Source organism: Talpa occidentalis, unplaced genomic scaffold, assembly GCF_014898055.3.
Source record: "Talpa occidentalis isolate TD23 unplaced genomic scaffold, MPIMG_talOcc4v2.1 talOcc4.7, whole genome shotgun sequence".
Taxonomy (NCBI): Eukaryota; Metazoa; Chordata; class Mammalia; order Eulipotyphla; family Talpidae; genus Talpa; species Talpa occidentalis.
The window spans coordinates 92234896-92255485 of record NW_023605083.1 but is presented as its reverse complement, the minus strand read 5'-3'; the positions used below and the strand labels follow the sequence as shown (position 1 = coordinate 92255485).

At 49.6% G+C, this 20590-nt stretch overlaps 1 protein-coding gene across 4 annotated transcripts; it reads right to left on the bottom strand.

Annotated features, from left to right (window-relative positions):
- Positions 1-602: 602 nt before the first annotated feature.
- Positions 603-19929, bottom strand: ARHGEF15 (Rho guanine nucleotide exchange factor 15). Of its 4 annotated transcripts, none has more exons than XM_037492991.2 (16): positions 19840-19929; positions 17406-18058; positions 16488-16820; positions 16206-16260; positions 15196-15254; positions 14879-15090; positions 14623-14783; positions 14336-14488; positions 14089-14218; positions 12352-12426; positions 12141-12233; positions 11895-12055; positions 11651-11803; positions 11420-11502; positions 11201-11308; positions 603-994 (listed from the first exon to the last, which is right to left on the bottom strand). In XM_037492991.2, exons 2-16 carry the CDS (start codon positions 18007-18009, stop codon positions 978-980), a joined length of 2397 nt encoding a protein of 798 aa, XP_037348888.1. In that variant the 5' UTR covers positions 18010-18058; positions 19840-19929; the 3' UTR covers positions 603-977. The 4 variants fall into 4 exon arrangements, with proteins under 4 accessions (XP_037348888.1, XP_037348884.1, XP_037348887.1 ...); XM_037492987.2 differs by lacking the exon at positions 603-994 and adding an exon at positions 5668-10204; XM_037492990.2 differs by lacking the exon at positions 603-994 and adding an exon at positions 5668-10204 and having other exon boundaries at positions 11201-11305.
- Between the last annotated feature and the right edge of the window lie 661 nt (positions 19930-20590).

The window sequence follows — 20590 nt, the reverse complement described above, 5'->3', positions numbered from 1 at the left end:
CCTCTGCTGCCTATACTCACACCCCCTCCCTCCTCTGTGTCTTTTTCCACTTCTTTTTTCTCAAGAAGACAGGATCAGCAGGGAGGACATGAAAGTGTCATACAAGCTAAGATTTTTCTGACATCCCTTTTAAGTTAAAGAAAAATAAATCTGAGTCACTTGTCACAGGCAGCCTCATCATAGAGGCATCTAGACTTCAGACACCTAAAACTTTCATGAGGAGAAAGCCTTTCAAATTTGGATGTGAGTTTGAATCCTACCAGAGTTGGCTTACTTTGTGGAGACAGTGACAGACACAACTGGCTAAGAACACAGGCTTTAGGGTCTAGTAAGTAGAGGAATGAATCTTGGGCCTTCCTCTTAATAGCCCGTGAACCAGGGTGAGTCGTATAGCTTGGTTATACCTGTGTACTCATCTGTAACACAGCTGCAAGTCTCAGACTTGGTTTGAGTATTGAGTGAGAAAATAAACAAAAAAGCACTCATTGTTCATAGCAAATTCCCAAAAAGTAACAGTTATTATTGTTAAAGTATCATTCCAACTGTCTTAACCTCTTTCACTAACAGAGAAAAGGCAAAAACAGGTTTTTGTTGTTGTTGTTTTTAAGATTTATTTATTTTTACACAAGAGCTGGGGTTCAGGCCAGAGGCATGAGCAGGTGCGACAGGAGAGGTCTGCGGCTTCATATGGGATTCTCCCCTGCAGGCAGGGATCGAACCTGCACTGCAGAAGCTGTGGACAGCTTCACAGCACTGCTCTCAACCCACTGCGCCACCAGGGAGGCCCCAAAAACAAGTTTTTGACAGTTTTTGACAGGTTTCTGGCAATGTAGTGACTGCAAATGATGGAAGGGAACTTGAATTAGTTGAAGCAAAAACGAGAGTAAATCATGAATTACCAGGTCTTGTGCACAGCTGGAACTCAGGAATGGCTGGAACTGGGAATTCAAATCCTGTGAGGGTTCTTCCTCTGTGCCTTAATCCTTTTGGGCTGCTATAACAAAATACCACAGACTGGGTAGCTTATAAACAACAGAAAATTTTTCCTTGCAGTTTCAGCAACTCGAAGTCCAAGTTCACAGTGCTGGCATGGTCAGGTGAGGGCCTGTTTCAAGGCTCCAGGCTTCTTGCTGTGTTATTAGTGCAGCTCTGTGGGGTCTTTTTTATAAAGGCACTGATACCATTCATGAGGTTCATCCGTCATGACCTAGTCACCTCCCAAAGACCCCACCTCCTAATACCATAACCTTGGCAATTATTTCTTCAACATATGAATTTTGGAGGATACAACATTCAAGCCACGGCACCCCGTATTTGTTTCACTCCTCCCTGAGCATCTTGCTCTTCCTCTGTAAATCCTCCTCCCTCTCTCCTTTGGCCCACAGGGTGAGAAACATGGCCCTCTTGCTCCAAACTATCTACCTTGCACCTTGGGCCGCCAGAGTGGAGACTTCCCAGTCCCAACCCCAAGTATTCACTGGCTCTGTCAGGACATGAAGCATCCCTAGAACAATCGACCATGGTCAGGAGTGCCTGGATGAGGAAGCTGACCCCTGAAGACAAGTGGGGGAGCAGTGCTGGAAGAGGGGGTGCTGGCCTATGGGGAATGTCATTCATGCAGCACTAGTGATATTCAGGATTGCATTTCCTCCCGTGGATCAGTTTTAGTTTGCCTGAAGAGTGTAAGATTTTCTAATCATAATAAGCTAGTCAAACAGCAACATAAAACACAACACAAAACAACATGAAATGATTTGGGAAATAGAATGTTTCCTGGAAAATGTAACTCCCAGAAAATGACATTATAAATATGATACCATTTTATGGAGCTCATAAACAAGCACAATTAAGCCATTGTTTAAGCACATTATTATGATTGCATGATATGTTTTTAAGTGCTGGAATAATAAACACAAAATATGGCACTGTGGTCAATTCTCAGAGGGGGCAGGGGAACGCAGCAAGGAGGATTACACTGGTATATACACGTTGTTGGTCATAGGTTCTCGACTCCTCAGCTGGATGACAGATGCATGCATATTCATCATATTATAATAACTATAACTAACATATTTCGCATAATCCTGTGAATGTATAAAATACTGTTTTTCAAAAGGTAATTAAAAATAGTTCAAGAAAGGAAATGTAATCTCAGTGATTACTAGCTCTGCTGTGGAAGATATTTATATACTCACAATATATAAGGTAAACAGTGTTAATTGAGTTTCAACTTTTAAAATCAACAGATGGACAAAGCACGGAAGACTTAACGATAGCTACAAAAGTAAACAGAGCTGTTTTCAGCTTTGATGTTGCCCAAGTAAAAGCCTAGAAGAAATAAACTGGAAGGTGGAAGGAGAAGAGAGTTGAAAGGAAGGGAGGGGGCCGGACAACAAGGTCTCCGTGTACATTAGAGAGGGATGTGCACTGCACAAGTGCACAGGTCTGAAGGAGTGAGTGAGGACTGAACTCCACTCTGCCACTCCCAAAGAGGATCCAATGACATGGAAGAAGAGGCACTGTGTTCTTTATCTCATAAAGTTGTTTCATCCACTGAAGCCAAACACCCCATGCCTGTTCAGAGGGGAGATTAACCACGAGGCACAAAGGTGACTGATGGGCTGGAGATAGTCCTAGTGCACTATTTTTAAAGGTTGTACATTGGTGAGAGTTCTTTGGTTCCAGTATGAACCCAGACTTACCAAGTTAGGTCAAAAGAAGTGTATTGAGGAGATAGATACTGGATGAACAGTCTCAAAGAGGAAGCTGTACATCCAGGCTAGAACTAAGCAGGGACTGGGAGAACATGGATGAATCACTAGCAAGAGCTGCGTCTCTGCTCACTGCTTCCCCACAGTTTGCCCCCACTAATCTCCATCCTTCTCTATTACTGGCCAGGAATCCCTGGAATAGGCTGGCCTGGGCAGGTAACGTATTGCCTCTGAAACGGGAAGGTGACACCCTGAAAGCCCACTAGAGCCACATAAACTTGGGAATGGATAGTTGCTCCAAAAGAATGGAAAACAAGCTGTCAAAAAATAGTAATAGCTTATTCGTACATATACAGAGTTGCAGCCAAAATGAGTGCAAGCCTGAGAGGTTTTCTGAAAAGGAAAGTGTTCACTGTTTTATCTGTAAGGGCAGGAGCCTGGACAGCCTATAGTGTACAATAGCCTCTCAGTGACCACAGACAAAGTCAATCAGGAGAACATGGACTCGGACTTTTTGGTCACTCCTTGACTGTCCTTGTGGACTTGCTTTGCTACCTGCTCAACATTCAGAAACAGCCTTACCGCAGGCCTGCTTACCTGGTGCTTACCTGCTTACCAGTGTGAATCTCCTTGGCAGTGAGCCCCCTGGCATAGTTAGGACATTTCAATAGACAATTCCCTCCCATTTGCACCAGTAAAAGTATGCATGTTTCTTTCATGTGAGTCATAGTATTCCTGAAACTCTAATGTGTATACTAATGACATGGGCATCACATTAAAATGCAGCTACTACACTTCTTACAAGCTCCCAGGTGGTGCTCGTGCTGCTGGTCCAAGGATCACACACTGAGTAGTGAAGTTGTACAAGACCTGGGTTGCTGGACCCTCTTCTCTAGGGTGCCTCTTGACTATGGGTACATAAGAAAATGATGAGCAGATCTATCAGCTTGTGCTCCCATTGCTATTTTTCTGCCTCTTGCTCTGTTTCTGTCAGCAATGTCTCCAGTACCTTTAACTTTGGCTCTCCTAGCCAAGGTCATCCATGACCACTTGGGCATCATGGAGGGACTCATGATCAAAGTCCATGCCATCGCTGCCACCCAGAAGACTATAAAAGCTGTGGCATGATAGCCAATGGGTTGCCAATAATATCCCTACTTCACCTGGCACCACCAACACTGTGGGCAAGATAACCAATAGCTGAACAGAAAATTCACTGGCATGGCCTTCCATATCCCCACATTCAGTGTGTCACTTGTGGATGTGATCTGCAGCCTGGAGAAAACTGCCAATATGATGACACCAAGAAGGCAGTGAAGCAGAACACTCTGGGAGGACCAGGTTGTCTCCTTTAATTTTAACAATGATACCCACTTCACCTTTAATGCTAGCATTTCCTTCAAATACTATTTTTGTTAAGCTCATTACCTGGTATTAAAATGAATGTGGCTACAACAAATAGGGTGGTACACTTTATGGTCCCCATGGCTTCCAAGGAGTAAAAGCTCCCTGGACCACCAGCCCAGGTAGGAGCACAGGAGGAAGTGAGAAGCCCTCAGCTGTTGGGGCCTCTCTGCTCAATTGGCAGAAACTGACTTGAGCTGGCTTGGACAACAACCAAGAAAACTAAGTATAAGGAATAAATATAACGGATGTAAGTGTCATATTCTGCCCTGGAGAAGCAAAACGTTCCTGGATTTGGGAGTAGGAGCAGAGACTTATTTTCAGTGAAGCTAATAAAACTTTAGCTTCAGGGTTGCTCACTTGCATTGGCCCCTTTCAGACTGCCCTGCAGGGGCCTAAAAATGTGTTCATAAGGGCATGTTTCTATATTTGCAAATATCGGTCCTCCCTGGTGGTGCAGGGGTTAAGTCTCAGCTCTATCAAGCTATTGCCAGCCACTGCAGCATGAGGCATGAGTTCAATCCCCAGCCAGGGAGCAAACATACATGGCACAGCAGACATCTCCTGCCTCGTCAGCTGCTCCCCTCAGCAGTGTATTTCAGTAGATCTGCCTGTTCTGCTCTCTACTGTCTCTAGTGAATTCTCTCACCCCCCACCCCGCCCCTGCGCCTCTGGCCTAGACCCCAGTTCTTGTATTCATTAATAAGTAGAATAAATCTATAAAAAAATAAAATTATAAAATTGTTGTCATATGAAGAAGTAAAGACAGCATGCACCCAAAGATCACAGGAAAAAAAAACAGAGACGTGTTAAAATCACAAAACTTTCTTACTTTCCTGGGTTTTTGTGTTGTATTTGCCAGCTCTAAAAATACGTAATTTGGCCTCCCTGGTGGTGCAAGGGGTTAAGTACCGCATTATGAAGCAATATGCATGCAGCCTCTGCAGCACGGAGTTCGATCTCTGGCCAGCCAGGGAGAAACCCACATGGGGCAGCAGACCTCTCCTGACTCGCCTGCTGCTCCCCTCAGCAGTGTATTTTGGTCAGTCTGCCTGTTCTGTTCCCCACACTGTCTCTGGTGAATCCTCTCACCACCCACATCTCTGGCCTGTACCTCAGCTTTTGTATGCCTAAATAAAAAATCTTTTAAAAAATACGTAATTTATTGTGTTCAATCATTCTACATAAAAACACGTTCATATCCAATTTTTAATTCATATTTTGTACTTTTTTTTAAATTTTTTTTTATAGAGGCATGTTTTATTTATTTATTTATTTGTTTGTTTGTTTGTTTTCGTTTTATACATGCACTGGGTACAGTCAGAGGCGCGGGAGAGTGAGAGAATTCACCAGAGCCAGAGTGGGGAGCAGAGCAGGCAGAAGGACCGAAGTACACTGCTGAGGGGAGCAGCGGGCGGCAGGAGAGGTCTGCGCACCATGTGGGACCCTCCTCTGGTGGCCGGGGAGCAGCCGGGGATCGAACCGGCGCCGCAGAGGCCGCGGGCAGCTTCGCAACCCAGCGCTCAACCGCTGCGCCACCGGGGAGGCCCCATATTTTGTACTTTTGTATATATCCAGAAGAGCAAGTTTATTAATTTAAAAAAGGGGGAAAAAAGATGCTTGCACAGACACAAACGGGCAGAAAGAGTTGACATAGTTTGTATTCTTTTTCTTTAAAAGGACCCCTCAAAATTTGGATTCAACCCTTCCCACAGAAGGCATCTTCAGATTTCCAAGCATGGGGAAAGACTTCGCAAGTGAAGGAAAAGGTAATTGCAGGGGGCTGGGGGATAAGTGGAAATGGAGGCGAAAAAAAGGAAATTAGGGCAAGGAAGAGAGGTTGGGGCCCCAAAGTCCCAAAGTCAGTGAGTCCGGGCAGAGCAGCTTGAGCTTTAGCATTGGTAGAAGGTTCACCCTGACAGGTGTGTAATCGCGACCCAAGGAAACTGCCAACCCCTCCTCTGATGCTCAGGAGTGAGCCTCGAGGGGATCCAGTAGGCTCCCCCGCCACCCAACCAGCTAAAGGGTACAAAATTCAGCGGTGACTGGGTGTCCGGGCGACTGCGGGAGCTAGAGAGAGGACTGCCCCGGAGGGGAGCAGTCCCCTCTGGAGGCAGAGCCAGTCCCGAAAACACGGACTGGGAGGAGTCTGGCCACGCACCCGAGCGTGGTGGGCAGCCTGGTTGGTTAAAAGGGTAAATTCTTGGGGCTCTGTCCCTTTGCTCAACTTTGTCTACCTTGAGGAACTGTCGGGTTGCTGTGGGCTGGAAGGTTCTCCCTTGGTGAAGCGGCCAGCCCTGACCTGGAACCAGCAGATGAAAAGAAAGTTGAACCCCAGAAGGAAGGAGAAGAGATTTTCAGGAATGGACAGTGCGCCAAGCTGAAGGGCTCTGGAAAGGATCACAGGAAGTGGGCTGGAGGCGTGGGGCAAGACAGGGCAGAGCAAGGGAGCAGGTTTGTTGGAGAAAGGGTGTTCTTCACATCTACGGTTGCTTGTGGTCACAAGTGCAACACCTCGCAGCTAAGGTGTGATGACCTAGCTTGGGGAAGCCACGCTTTGTAGAAGGGCAAAGCAGGATCAGTGCCGTGTTTTATCATCAGCTCCCCAAATATGGTGGCTACAAATAAGAAGAACAGGGCTGTGACTAGAGGAGCACATCCTCAGAGAGACTCCCAAAGTGGACACAGCTTCCCCACCCTGCCCCGACAGGCACTTCTGGAACCAGGCCTTTCCAAACCCTATGAAAATGTTCATCTCGGGACTCCTCAGTGACACAACAGGTTGAGGGCAGGGCTGTGGGGCTGTCCGCAGCCTCTGCAGCATGGGTTCGATTCCTGGCAGGCCATGGAGATACCCACATGGTGCAGCAGACCTCTCCTGTCTCGCCCGCTGCTCCCCTCAGAAGTGTCTGCCTGTTCTGCTCCCCGCTCTGTCTCTGGTGAATTCTCTCACCCTCCCGTGCCTCTGGCCTGTACCCCAGTTCTTGTATAAATAAATAAATCTGAAAGAAAAGAAAGAGAAAGAGAAAGAGAGAGAGAGGAAGGAAGGAAGGAAAATGTTCATGTCTTTCACCTCCCCAGCATGCGTCTATGTAAAACTGATAGCTGCTTCATGCTCCTGGGCCCTCTCAGACAGGCTCCCAGAACGCAGACCCCTCCAGGACTTCACACAAATACTCAAATCACCCCAAGATGGAAAGGGGTATCTATGGTAACAGAAATATGGATGTCTCCCTCCCTCCATTTTTTCAGTCACTTTCGGAACATGTGGTTGTATTTTATGTGCCTTTCTGTCCTCCAAACGATTCTTATTTAGACTTCATCTCCCTATTATCCCACTATTAGAACATATGGATTGTAGCTGGTGCTTCCTAAGTAACAGGACTTGGGGAAGGGGTGAGGAGCTGGGAGGAATATTTATAGGATACATGCAAAGCTTTGTGTCTGCCTCTGAGTGTCTGTCTGTCTCTCTCTTTCTCTGAGGGAGAAGGGAGCACAGAGGAGTCTGGCTCTCCCCACCAGGAACCTTGAAGGAGCACAAGTGCCAGGTCCCTCTCACTACCACTATATTCTCTTCCTGGGCTTCAGTTCCCTTCTTGTCACCCACACTTCCCTTCACCCCCTGCCCAGAATACTCTTAGCACCGGTCTTCCCAGGGCCACTTCCTTCTTGTCATTTGGGTCTCAACTCAAACATCACTTCCACCTAAATACACACACACACACACTATCACAGCCCTTGCTGAATTTTCTACATAACACTTATTGCTACTTGACTTTATGTTCTTTTTTTTTTTTTTTTTTTTGTGGGACCCTCGCCTGCAGCCGGGGAACAAACCGGCACTGCAGAGGCTGCGGGCAACCTCACAGCCCAGCACTCAACCGCTGCGCCACCAGGGGAGGTCCTATGTTCTTATTAACTTGTTTACTTGGTAATTATTCTCCCCATCTGCGCCCCAACCTAGAATATAGACTCCTGGAGGGCAAATCCCTTGTCTTTTTCTTCTCAGATACAGAGAGCCTGGCACATAGAAAACACTCAATAAATAGGTGTAAAGCCTGGCTAGCTCAGTCAGTAGAGCATAAGACTCTTAATAATAAATAGGTCTAGAACTGAACTGAATTAAATATAGAGATATTTGACTGATCTGTAGAGAAACTTTATTGCTGCTGTCTTTTTATTTATTTATTTTTTGTCTTCTCGGTACAACTGCAACCTGGAGCCCCAGCTGTAGGTGGCCCTGCCCTGTCTTTTTCTCCAACCTGCAGTAGCCCTACACCCCAGCATCTCCAAACTCGCCACTGCCAGATTCTTAGGCCTTGAGCTATGTGTGATCCAACACATTCATGTCTTGCAGCTGATCTACAACCCTCGGTTCCCAGCAGAACCCAGCCCTAATCTCAAAGAATAATTTTCCAACCAGCCCCACCCATTTGGGAACCATATTTGGAAACCACCTTTAAGTACACAGTCCCCTGGAGAGCCTCAATATAGTTCCACCAACATTTATTGAAGGTTTTTCATTTGCCAGTGAATCTCCAAAGTCATGAACATGCCAAATGCCAATGCTTTGCTCCCTCTTTCAGAGTTTCTGCACCTCCTGAGGTCAGTGTGGCAGTTTCTATCCTGGGCAAGTTGCCATGTATGAGCAGAAGAAGAGGTGTGATGACCTAGCATGGGATGCTTGGGGCCCTCCTCACTGTCTGCTCTGCCCTGTCTGCATCTCTCACCTGAGCAGTTTCTCATCTTGAAGCAGGTGCTTTAGATGGAGTTGGACAGCAGCACTGGCTCTCCTTTCTCTCCCCACTTCCTGGCCCAGTGTTTCTGTGACAGGACCGGGGTAAAGGCAAGAAAGCTCAGGCCTAGCTCACCAGCCAACTCATGATCCAGAACTCTCATTTCTTCACCTGAACCTGGGACCCAGAGCCAATCCGAAGCCCAGAGCTGAGGCTAGATGACTGATTATAGCTCAGGTCAGAGGGTCTGCAGACAGAGATCATGGAGGCCAAACTGTGGGGCAAGGAGAAGGGCCTGAAAACTTCCAGGAGCCTCAGGCCCCAGCTGTTGGCCATCTTTAGTCCCTTGGGCTACTCTGCCAGGCAGCTTGACTGTACCATAACATTATCCTCCACTGTCATGGAACACTGGCCTCAAAGAGACCCAAAACCTAGGGCTCTCATCCCCAGCTCTGGCTTCTGACTGCCAAGCCACACCAAGCACGTTGTCCTCTGGAGCTCAGTCAGTGTGCTCCTTGGAGAAAGGAATAGGAAAAATGAGGGGTAGGAAAGAAATCATCTGGGAGGGGAGAAAAACCATGCACACACACCAAGTTCAACAGAATCACCTTCCTGACATGTGAACTAAGACAAACAGATCCTCTGAGACACACACTGTGGATTCTTCTAGAAGAGAAGTAGCTTGAGAGGGCACAGGAGGCACCCCAGGAATAGAATTTAACACTTCCCAGACTCAAAAGGCAGGATCCATCATTGCTATAGAACCAAGCAGGGTCACGAGATCTCTTGGACCCCTCTTTTGACTGCACGGGTCCCTGTTCACTACTGTTGGCTCTTTTGTTCTAGGACTTTTATCTGCAACCCAGTCTTTTTTAGCTGCGTTGATCTAGCTTCCTCTTCCTTAGCTATGAGCATAGCAGGGATGCTCATTGGCCAAGGGCTCAGTCAGCTCAGCACCCATTGGCTGCTCTGTTCTAAATTTGTCTCCACTGGCAACAAACTCAAGCCATCCTCATTCTCTCTGATGTGTGAGCTCCGACGGCCCCATTTTCATTGGCTGCCCTGTCCTGAAGTTTGTTCCCTGTTGGTTGCCATTAGAGGTAGCGTTTCCACTGACAGCGATTCCAGTGGATGAATGGGTTCTGTCCTCTCCACAGCCAGCTGCCAGCTGTCCCAACCTGTGCCTCCTCCCCAGGCTCCATTAAGGTGGGGGGGCACTGGGGGTGTCTGAAGAGGGCCCAACAGCCTCAAGAAGCTTCTGGTGCTTGCGAAGGTGCTTCCTCCTTTCATGTTCCCCTGTGACTTCACACACCAACTGGGCAGGGAAGGCCCCAGGAAGTCCTTTCAGCCAGCCTGGGGAAAGAGACAGACCCAAGTGGGGCAGGTAAGGAGGGAAAGGAGGCCCTGGAGGATCAAATGCCTGAGAGTGGGTGTGGGAATTAGTGGAGAAGTCTGCGATATTGGTAGAAAGGTCATTGGGCAGTGGAGGTGAAGATGACAGCAGCATCAAAGAAGGTGGGGTCACTCCTCTGTCAAACCCTGCAATGGCTGCTCATCTCACACAGAGTGAGAGCCAAAGTCCTTACAGGGGTCTATGAAGACTGATGTGATCTAGTCCCATTTACCTTAGGATCTCATTGGCTCTTCTCTGCTTTCTTCACTCCCTCGAGCCACCCCCCTTACTGCCCCTCAAACACACTGGCCAGGGGATCTCTGCACTGACTCTTGCCTCACATTCTGTGTACTTACATGCCTCACATCAGGGAACAGATAGCTCACTTGGAGCTCCCTATTCTAACTTTCAAACTCCCCACCCTGGGCCTCCCTGGTGGTGCAAGGAGTTAAGACAATTCAACCTATGAAGCAATCAGCAGCCTCTGCAGCACGAGTTCGATTCCCCTACCAGCCAGGGAGCAACCCACATGGTGCAACAGACCTCTTCTGACTCACCCATTGCTCCCCTCAGCAGTGTACTTCGGTCAATCTGCCTGTTTTGTTCCCCACTCTGTCTCTGGTGAATCCTCTTAGCCCCCACACCTCTGGTCTCTACCCCAGTTCTTGTATGCATAAGTAAATAAATCTTTAAAAAAAATAATAAACTCCCCACCCTGGGACTCCTGACCTCCTTGACTCTGTTCCACTTTTGTTTTTCTATAGCATTTCTTATCCTCAGCTATATAAGTTACTTATTCATCTTTTTTTTTCTTTATTGTTTCTCCTCTGCTAGAATGTTTGCTCCAGCAGGGACAAGAATCGCCATGTGTTCAGTTGCTCACCTAGCATGGTGAGCAGCCCTTCCTAGGTGCTAAATAAATATTTATTGAATGAATAAATAAAAGGCCTTCTCACCTTCAGGGCTCTTGTGCAAGTGTTTGAAGGGAGCCCTGGATTCCAGATTCTGTGCCTCTGTCTTGACTGGTGTTGAAGACTCTGAACACAGTTCCTGGGAACAATCTGCTTAGGGGTCAGTGACAGGACAGTGAGATCAGCACCTTTTTTAGCTTCTCCCCAACCCCAACCCCGCAATGATCCCCTCAAGACTCTCTTTTCCCCTCTATGGCAACTTACCACAGTCCTCATAGATGGTGTCTGGGGAGCAGGGAAGGGGACCTGGGGTAGGGAAGGCTCCCAGCCAGCGCTGCATGTCTGATCTAGTGGGGACATAGAGAAGGGTCACAATTAGCCCACGAGATCTTCGGAATTAGACAGAGGACAAAGGAGAGAGAGATGGGGGAGGATGACCACTCTGAGAGGTCAGGTGAGGGTTTCAAGGGTGTTTTCTGAGGAGACACAACTCACAGGGATGAAGCCTGGAGTAACCGGTGGGTGGGGCGGCCCTGGTGGTTGCTGAGAAGGGAGAGGCGGAAAGTAGGGGGTCCAGATGGGTCTGGAACCTGCTGAGCCTGGACCAGGGAACGATGAGCATAGTCCAGAACGTGTAGTCGCTGCCCACTGCCCAGAGAAGAAGTTCAGAGGCGAGCAGAGGTCCAATTGGACTTCTCTCCACCCCTGCCTGGGCTTGCCCACACTCCCTGAGACTCACCTCTTGGGTTGGGTGATGAGCAACAGGTCACTAAAGAGCAGCAGGCAGAGGGGGGTAAATCGAGGACGTGAAGTGAAAAGCACGCCTCCTCTCCGGCACCCTAATTCAGTCAGCTCCCCTTGCAATTCCAGGCGCCTTGACCAGGAGACCAGGGGCAAGGCCTGCAAGGAAGCAGGGAGAAGTTCTAGCTTCTCCAAGCATTGTGGGGAAAAGGAGGGAGGGTAGCTACCAGATGGGCAGGCTAACCTTGACTTTGTGGAAGCGTAGCCTCTGCGTGAGCCGGATCAGCTCCTCTGTCTGTTTCATGCGCCCCACCTCGGCACTGCAACGCTCAATGATCTGGGTACAGGGAGCCATGTCACCAATCCTGCTTCCTTTGCACCTCTGAATGTCTCCCTACCCAGGACTCCAGCCTGGATCTCTCCCTCCCCCAGCCTGAGCATCCCCTCTTGCCCACCTTGCTGATAGCACCCAGGGCCTTCTGGGCATTTTCCTGGCGGCTGGACCCCTCCTCTGTCTGGCGCAGGATATTCTGGGAACAAGGAAGAAGGGTGACTGGGCCCCCTGTTCTGTGCCCTGGGCTGCAGCTCAAAGAGTGCCGTATTTAACTTGGCAAAGTGCTCCATTGGAATTCACAAAGTTGGGGGACCAGCCTCAGTGAGGCTAAGAGACCTGGTCACTCACCATCTGCATAATAAGCAAGTCATATTGCCTCTCTGAACCTCAGTTTCCCCATCTGTAAAATGGAGATAGCATCTACCTAGGATACCAATAGCATTGTTTTGAGGATTCAAAAGTTAATAAAGTACTTAGCATAGTCTTTGTCACATAGTAAATCCTGAAAAGAAGGTTGCTTATTATTTTAACAGTTATTAACACAATAGTTAGTATAAACAATATAGCAGAGTGGTGAAGAGTGCTTCAATTTCAATTTTGTCTCCTTCAAATATTATTTGTATGATCTGGGGGAAGTTATTTAACCTCTCTGTGCCTCAGTTTTCTCATCTATAAAATGGGGTCAACAATAGTTCCTACCCTCCTACAGTTGTTGGTAAGTTTGAGTGGTTGTATAGCACTTAGAACCATGCCCAGGATAGAGTACTCAATAACTAATTAGCTGTGATTATTACTATTATGCTGTTTTTGTTGTCATCTACATGGGGATATATTAAGCTGGAGACAACATAAAGATGCTAATAATCTAGTTGTGGGGCCTCCCCTGGTGGCACAGGAGGTTGAGCGCCACCCTGTGAAGCTGTCAGATCCCGGCCAGGCGGCAAGGGTCCCACATGGCGTGGCAGACCTCTCCTGTCGTGCCCACTGCTCCCCTCAGCAGTGTATTTCGTCAGTCTGCCTGTTCTGTTTCCCACTCTGTCTCTGGTGAATCCTCTCACCTCCCACGAATCTGGCCTGTACCCTGGTTCTTGTGTAAATAAATTAATAAATCTTTTTTTAAAAATACTTTTTAAAAAATCTAGTGTTGGGAGAAGTTTCTACACTGCAATGAAAGAGTAGTTCTCAATCTTTTTTTTTTTTTTCAGTATTACCCCACTAAGGAAACTTTTTAGACATTTTTTTCCCTAGTTGTCCCTCTCACCATAAAATTTTACTTTATTTTGTCATAAATTTCTCTTTAAAAATTATGTTTATTGAGGTACATTGCTTTATGGTACTATATGTGTTTTAAATCACCACAAAATTTTAATACCACAGGTAGATACTGAGTATCTAAGTACCATGGCCCTTTGGAGAACCACAACCACTGGTATAGCTAAGAAATGTTTTGCACTCCCTCCCTTCAAAGAACCAATCTTTAGTTCTTGGGGATGATTGTCATCCCCACTGGGGTAGTATGCAGTGGCAGACTACAGTGGAAGAAGCTTCAGGGACAACTCACCAGATTCCCCCCAAGACCCAGAGAGTAGAAGAGACCTGCTCAGCAGTTAGTGGCAGAGCTAAATCTAGACTCTAGCCAGAGGCTCATGCCTCTAGCCAGAGGCTCTTTTCCTTCACCCACACTGCTCCTTTAAACATTTGCGTAGCTACAGGAAAGGTTTGGGAGATCCTGGATTTAGAGGCCCAGTTCGGAGTCCTGATTTAGGGATTTCTGTGTTCATGGTGGGAAATGATAATGACTGGGGAGAGTTCTCCAACAGGGCTGGTGGGGCCAAAAGGCCCAAGCCTTGGCAGGTACCTGCAGCAGCATGCGGAGCCGGGTAATGCGCTGGAAGGGTAGCAGCAGGAAGGACGGCAGAGGGAGCCGCTCACACTTCGGGAGGCTCTGCAGCCTCCGCAGCTCCGCAGAAAAGCGCACATTCGTGTCCCTGCAGAAGCAGGCCCAGGTTGTTTGCATCTCCCTGATGCTCCAACCTACCCTGACCTGGACCCAACCCCTGCTCCCCAGCTTCTCCCACCCGTGGCTCCCCCTCTGGTACACTCACATGAGGCGGCTGTAGGTCTCCTCCTGATACTGCTGGTTTCGCACATAGTCCACATACACCGAGAAAGGCCCCATGGCGTGGTCATGCACCACATCACACAGGTCGCTGATGTGGGGGGAAGAGCGTACTCGGGACAGCAATGTCCCTAGGAACCTGAAGGAGTGGGGGAACAGTTAATGGAGGGGGGCAGAGAGCCAGTCCCTTGGGTGCTGAAGGGAAGAACTGGGCACAACTGGGCCCCTGGAAGGGAAAACTTGGCACAGGGAGAAAGCTGGGACCCCACTGACCGCTCGCTGACTCCCTGGACTCGCTGCACATTGGAAAAGAGGGTGTGGTGATCCCGGGGGGTAAGCGTGTCCCGGAGAGCCTGGCTCAGCACAAAGGTGTCTGTCAGCAACCGCAGGGAGCGCAGGTAGGAGGCCTCAGATGTCACCACCTCAAACAGGCTCTGAGCAGGGAGGGCAGGGAGTTGTGGAAAGTTCAGCTCCCACCCGGTCCAGATGCTTCTTCCCTAGACCTGTCTTCCTGCCCAGGTATGCCTACCTCCTGCATGCGTCTCTCCTCTGGACTGAGGGTATCCAGGAGGCCACTGGCTCGCACAGCCGGAAGTTCCTGCCATAGTGTGTTTCGAGGTCCAGGGGGCCGTGAGAAGGTGGGCGCATCCCCAGGAATTGCTGGAGAGGGACCCCCATCCTCACTGACCCCCCATAGCTCCTCTGACAGCACAGCAGCTCTGTAGGTCTGGTACAGGGGTTCTGGAGAGCAGATGTCATTTATCAGGGAAACCCAGTACCCCAGAACCTTCCTCACTGCTTGATCATCACAGCACCCTCCCTCATCCCAGATCCAGAGGTGCTCACCATCCTGCAGGGGTAACTCCCAGTTTTGCTCTTTCAACAGCTCCAGCCCTTCCTCCTCCCTGTGGAGAGAGAAAGGGGAGTCCCCCAGAGCCACTGCTGTAATACACCTTCAGGGGGTGGTGTCTCATTACAGTGTAAGGGACTGCATAACTAGCATGCAGGTTATATGCAGGAATCCTGATCAAACACCAATTTCTTTTTTAATGTGCCTGTTATATGGAAGACCCTGCACCAAGGGAGTCCTATCTATTCCTTTATTTATACATATTTTTACATCATTTTTCATTTTTGCACAATGTATGCATTTTCATCTTGGTTATAGTCCCCATACAATTCCCACCACCCCTTATCTATTCCTATTATCTCCACTAATGTGTACCAGAGACTTCCAAGTCTCTGGATCCTACTCACGTAGCAACCGTTGTCTAGACTGTCCTATTTGTGCCTCTGTGAAACTCAGTCTGATCAAACCCAAATTCTTACACCTCCCCCACTCCCCACTCTTCTGATCATCACACCACCACCCATTCACCCAAGTTAATAAATAAATAAATAAATAAACCAGAACAGTGAGTAAATTGTTGGATAAGTGAATGGGCTCAGATTAACTCTGATAACAATGATGAACCCAAAATGATAAACAAGCCCAGAAAACACAGAAGAGATGCACGTAGTTTACAAATGGATTTGCAGACAATACTTGCAATGGAGACTCAAGCTGAGGGAAGGGAACTAAAACAGAGCACACACTATGGGCTGGCTCTTCACCAATAGCATACTCCATCTGCTCTGTGAAGCAGCTGGTGTGCTTATCCTTACTCCACAGATGAGGACTCTGAGACCCAGAAAGGCTCAGTGACTTGGATAAGGTCTCACAGATGATAAGGGATGGAACTGAGATTAGAAACCAGGAGCCCTCCTTCACTGCACTTTGTGGAATTAGGATTTAACTGAACCTGGAGGTTTGCAGGCCCTCAGGTGGGAGTGAGACAAGGGGAGGTATTTGGTACCTTCCCTCCATGGTTGCTGGAGGAGCATTCCGAGGAATTTCACGAGGACTGTCCCCTGGAGAAAGAACCCAGAGTTAAGAGAACAAACCTCCATGAGCCCCAGGACTCTCCCCAGACACCCATGACTATAAACACTACAACTCCTATCAGCCCCAAAACAGCATCTGGTGGAGGAACAAAAAGCCCAGGTCCTGTTGGGGGTCGTAGTTCATTGGTTTTTGGCCCACTCCACCTTGACCCCTTCCCTTTCCAGCCCAGAGGTCCACTCCCCATGCCCTGTACCTGTTTTGATTCCATCTTCGGAGGGCAGATCGAGATCTGGCAGTGGGTGGTCCTCAGAGATGATGGTATCCTGCCTGACTCGAGTTGGTTTGGGGGGTTTTAGGGGTGGCAGGAGTTTGCGCTCAGCAGTAGAACGATAGGATGTGAGAACAACTGAGGGCTTACTGACAATTGGAGGATTGGGCCGTGAGCGGGAGGCTCGAAGTGGGGAGGCCCGACAGAGAGTCCTGGGGATGTCCTCATAGCCCCCCACAGGCACCCATCGGAGCTCCTGGCCAGGCCGAGCTACATGGCAGACACAAGGGCAGGAGGGAGGGCAGACCAGGGCAGCATCTGTGGGAGACAGGGGTGTCCTAAGGAGAAGCCCCACCCTACCCAGACCTTTTCCCTCCCCTTAGCTTATCCAGCAGCAGAAACACAGAGGTCAGGGCCTCCCTGGTGGTGCAAGGGGTTAAGATGCAACCTATGAAGCTGTCCACAGCAGCCTCTGCAGCACGAGTTCAATTCCCCGGCCGGCCAAGGAGCAACCCATATGGCGCAGCAGACCTCTCCTGACTTGCCCGCTGCTCCCCTCAGCAGTGTACTTCAGTCAATCTGTCTGTTCTGTTCCCCATGCTGTCTCTGGTGAATCCTCTCACCACCCCACCCCCCCATGCCTCTGGCCTGTACCCCAGCTCTTGCATGCATAAATAAATAAATCTTTAAAAAAAAAATAGAAGAAGAAACACAGAGGTCAAATCCCAGGCATCTATTTCCTTGACCCTGACTCTCTTCAATCTCTAGAAGTGTGAAAATTAGATTTTCCAAACATAAAAGTCATTTTTGAAAAGGTAGCCCCTGAAAGTACCCGGTGTTGAAGTATGGAAAGTAAAGTAGGTGAGCTGAATTGAACCCACCCTAATCCCTTGACACACTTACCAGGAGGCCCGTTATCCTGAGACCCACTCCCATTGAGGATGCCCTGCGGACTCTCTCTCTCCCCATTCACATCCACTGCCCCTTGAGGCCCGGGCTCCAGGGCATCCACAGCCTGCACTCTGCCTTCAGTCCCCCACTCAAACTTGCCAGCCAGTCTCCGCACAGTGCCGGGGGCTGAGGAGGAGACTGAGGAAGAGCTATCGGGAGCCAAGACTTGGGGCTGAGTTGTGTGGGGTGACCCTGAGGGTTTGGGTGGGGGGACTGGAGATCGGGGAGCCGGCTCTGGGGAGATGGAGCGCCGGGACACTGGACTGGGGGTGCTAGAAGGTGAATCTGGGGAAGCCTGGGAGTCAAGGCTGACTTTAGAAGCTGAAGGGGGAAGAAGGGCAGGGGGCTTGAGGGATGAGACCGGGGGCTCCCAGAAAATGGGAGTGCACATTGGGGTAGCTGCATCATTGGAGGTGAGGGAAGATTCTTGTGGAGAACCATTGTGGGGGGGCCCTGGGGACTGGGCAGCCCGGGGGCGTGAAGGGGGGCGGGGGCGGATGATCCGAGGGGGTTTCTGGGTAGGGGGAGTTGCTGCTGGAAGAGACTGGGCTGACATCTTCCTCTGATCTCTTGGAAGGAGTGAGATAGTATGCAGGAGTCATCCCCTGAGGAAGAGGGAGGGATAAAGAGAAACACTTGCTAAGCATTCCCCTTAGCCCCCATCCTGTGGTTAGATTGAAACCTCTGAGCCGAAATCTTTTGCAAGCAAATACACTAGTCAGGAGGGAAGGCTGGTCACTTCCTCTCATTTCCACTGACTTCTCTCTTCCATCCACCTCTTGCCCCTCCTTTCTCCATCCCTCGGTCCCTAGACCCACTTGGCAACTCTTCTTGGCCCTGCCAACCTACAATTCTCTCTCAGTCTTCTGACTTCTGCCAAAGCCAGAGAGGAGGAGGAGGCTGGGGTAGAAGCACCTACATAGAGACCCAGTTAAGCGGGCATGGGGTACAAGGTCCCCAATAAGTGGACCTCTGCTTGCCGATAACACCACCAGGGGCCTGCATGATGGCTGTGTGTTGTGTGTGTGTGGTGTGTGCTGTGGAGGTTTGCATGTGTGTTTTAAGTATGTGGAATACGGGGTGTGTGTGTGAGTGTGCGCGCGTGCGTGCACACACACACACACACACACACAAGCACACTCATACCATGCACAGGCTTGGGCTTTGAGGGATGCATCATTATTTCCCTGCTCCAACAGGCTCTCCACCCCCCATTTCCCAGTTCCTCTCTCCGGACTCTCCCTTTCCGGATTATTTTTAGTCTCCTTTTCCTGCCATGAAGATTCCTGGAGCCTCTGACCCCAAGAGACCAGGAGGCCCCGGGCATGGTCTTTCCTGCGCCATCCTCTTATCCCTACCTGCCCCCTGCCCCCCATCTGTTCATAGAGAGAAGCCCCAGTGGCAGCCTGGGTCCTGCCAGGATGCTTGGAGAGGTGGTCGGGAGACCAGACAGAAGGCAGAGACTGATGGAGCCAGGACACGGAGCTTGGGCTTCCCGTCCTCCCATGGCTGCATAACTAAGACGGCTATAGGATGAGGGCTGGGGGCAGGGGCACCCCCAAACTTCCTTCCAGAGTCAACAAGGAGTCAAATTCCTCCAGGACCCAGATTGGATTCTTGGGAAATGATGCTGGGTGGGGGCTAAAGACTGAGTCTTACAGCTCAATGGCTTCTGTGTTCTGGCAGGAAGCCCCTTATCGAGGTGACCCAGGCAGTGCCCTCACCAGTAAGCCAGCTCCTCCCCAGCCTCTGCCCCCCTCAGCAGTCCCGCCCTTCTCTTAGCTACCTGTAGTTACTTCCTGTCCCCCTCCCCCAATTAAGGCCTACTGCAGGGACCTAGGTACTTGGCCCCAAACACTCACCCTTGAGTCCTCTCCACTCTCAGTCACCTCCCAGGGCTGAGTGAGTAGGGGCAGGAAACAGGAATCAGATCCTCCCTCCCAACCGGACACCCCCCCAAACTGCACCACATTCCACATGCGCACACTGGTGCTCTGGAAGACGTGAGGGACCCTGTATCCCAGTCTCGGAGGTTAGGGCAGGGAAGGGCTGAAATCCAGGTGTGGTGGGTGGGCTATTCTGTTCGTGCATAGTTTGTGGGCACTGCTGTGTGGATAGGGGCACACCAGAGCTGGGGGTGGACAGGGGCTGGGATGAGGATGTGGTGTCACTGGCACAGACTGAGCTGGTGGTAGGACACCGGCGTCTAGATACCTCAATTTCAACTAAGGGATGAAGGGACGGTGTATCTAGCCATCTTTCCCACACCCCACAAGACAGCATGTTCCTTTAGCTTCCAACCTGTTCTCCTGAGTGTGAACCAGCCCATTATTTCGCACCAAGGAACTCCCCTCACCCGGCCCATTCTCCCTCCCCCTAAATTTACCTTAGTCTCTTTGAAAGCAGTTCCGTTTTCAGCCTGTCCTGCCTGCCCCTTGGAACAAGGAGTGTGAAGTCAGGTCTCTGTGTCTGTTCATGTGTTTCTGGGGCAGGAACTAAGGACCCAGATTGAGATCTCCACAGAGGAAGCCAGTTCCTCAGCCCCACCCGGCCATTGTGTCAGGAGTGTGTGTGTGTGTGTGTGTGTGTGTGTATTGGGGGTGAGGGGATAGGGAGGTAGGGAGGGAGATCTGACATTTGACTCTTCCGTGTGGGCGTGACCTTTGCTGGGACCCCTGCCTCCACCATTCTTAGTCCCTATTTCTCTGAGTTCCAGCCCCTGTCTCTCCCAGTCTCACTGGAAGGTTTTGATGTTAATTGGTTGGGCGTCAGTACTGCTGGGGTGGGTGGGCAGGGGTACCTCTTACCTCTAATTTTCCCTATGATTGAGGAACTGAGTTCCCAGGGCTGGGAGGTATGTCATAAAAATAGCCCAGGGGGTAGAATGAACCACACCCCAGCCTGGGAAGTAGAGTAGTGGAAAGAAGTTATGAACTCTGGGGGCCTTTGTCCAACACCCCGGTGCCTGCTTTTGCCTGACCTTCTCTCTCTCTCTCACACACGCACCCCCCCCCCCAAACCAAGGCACTAGAAAGGAAAGCTAGAAAACCAGGATAAAAACATAAAAACGTGTTTTAACCCCTTTTCCCTTAGAGTAAAAAACAAAGGCCTTATCATGACCAAAGCCCTTAACTTCT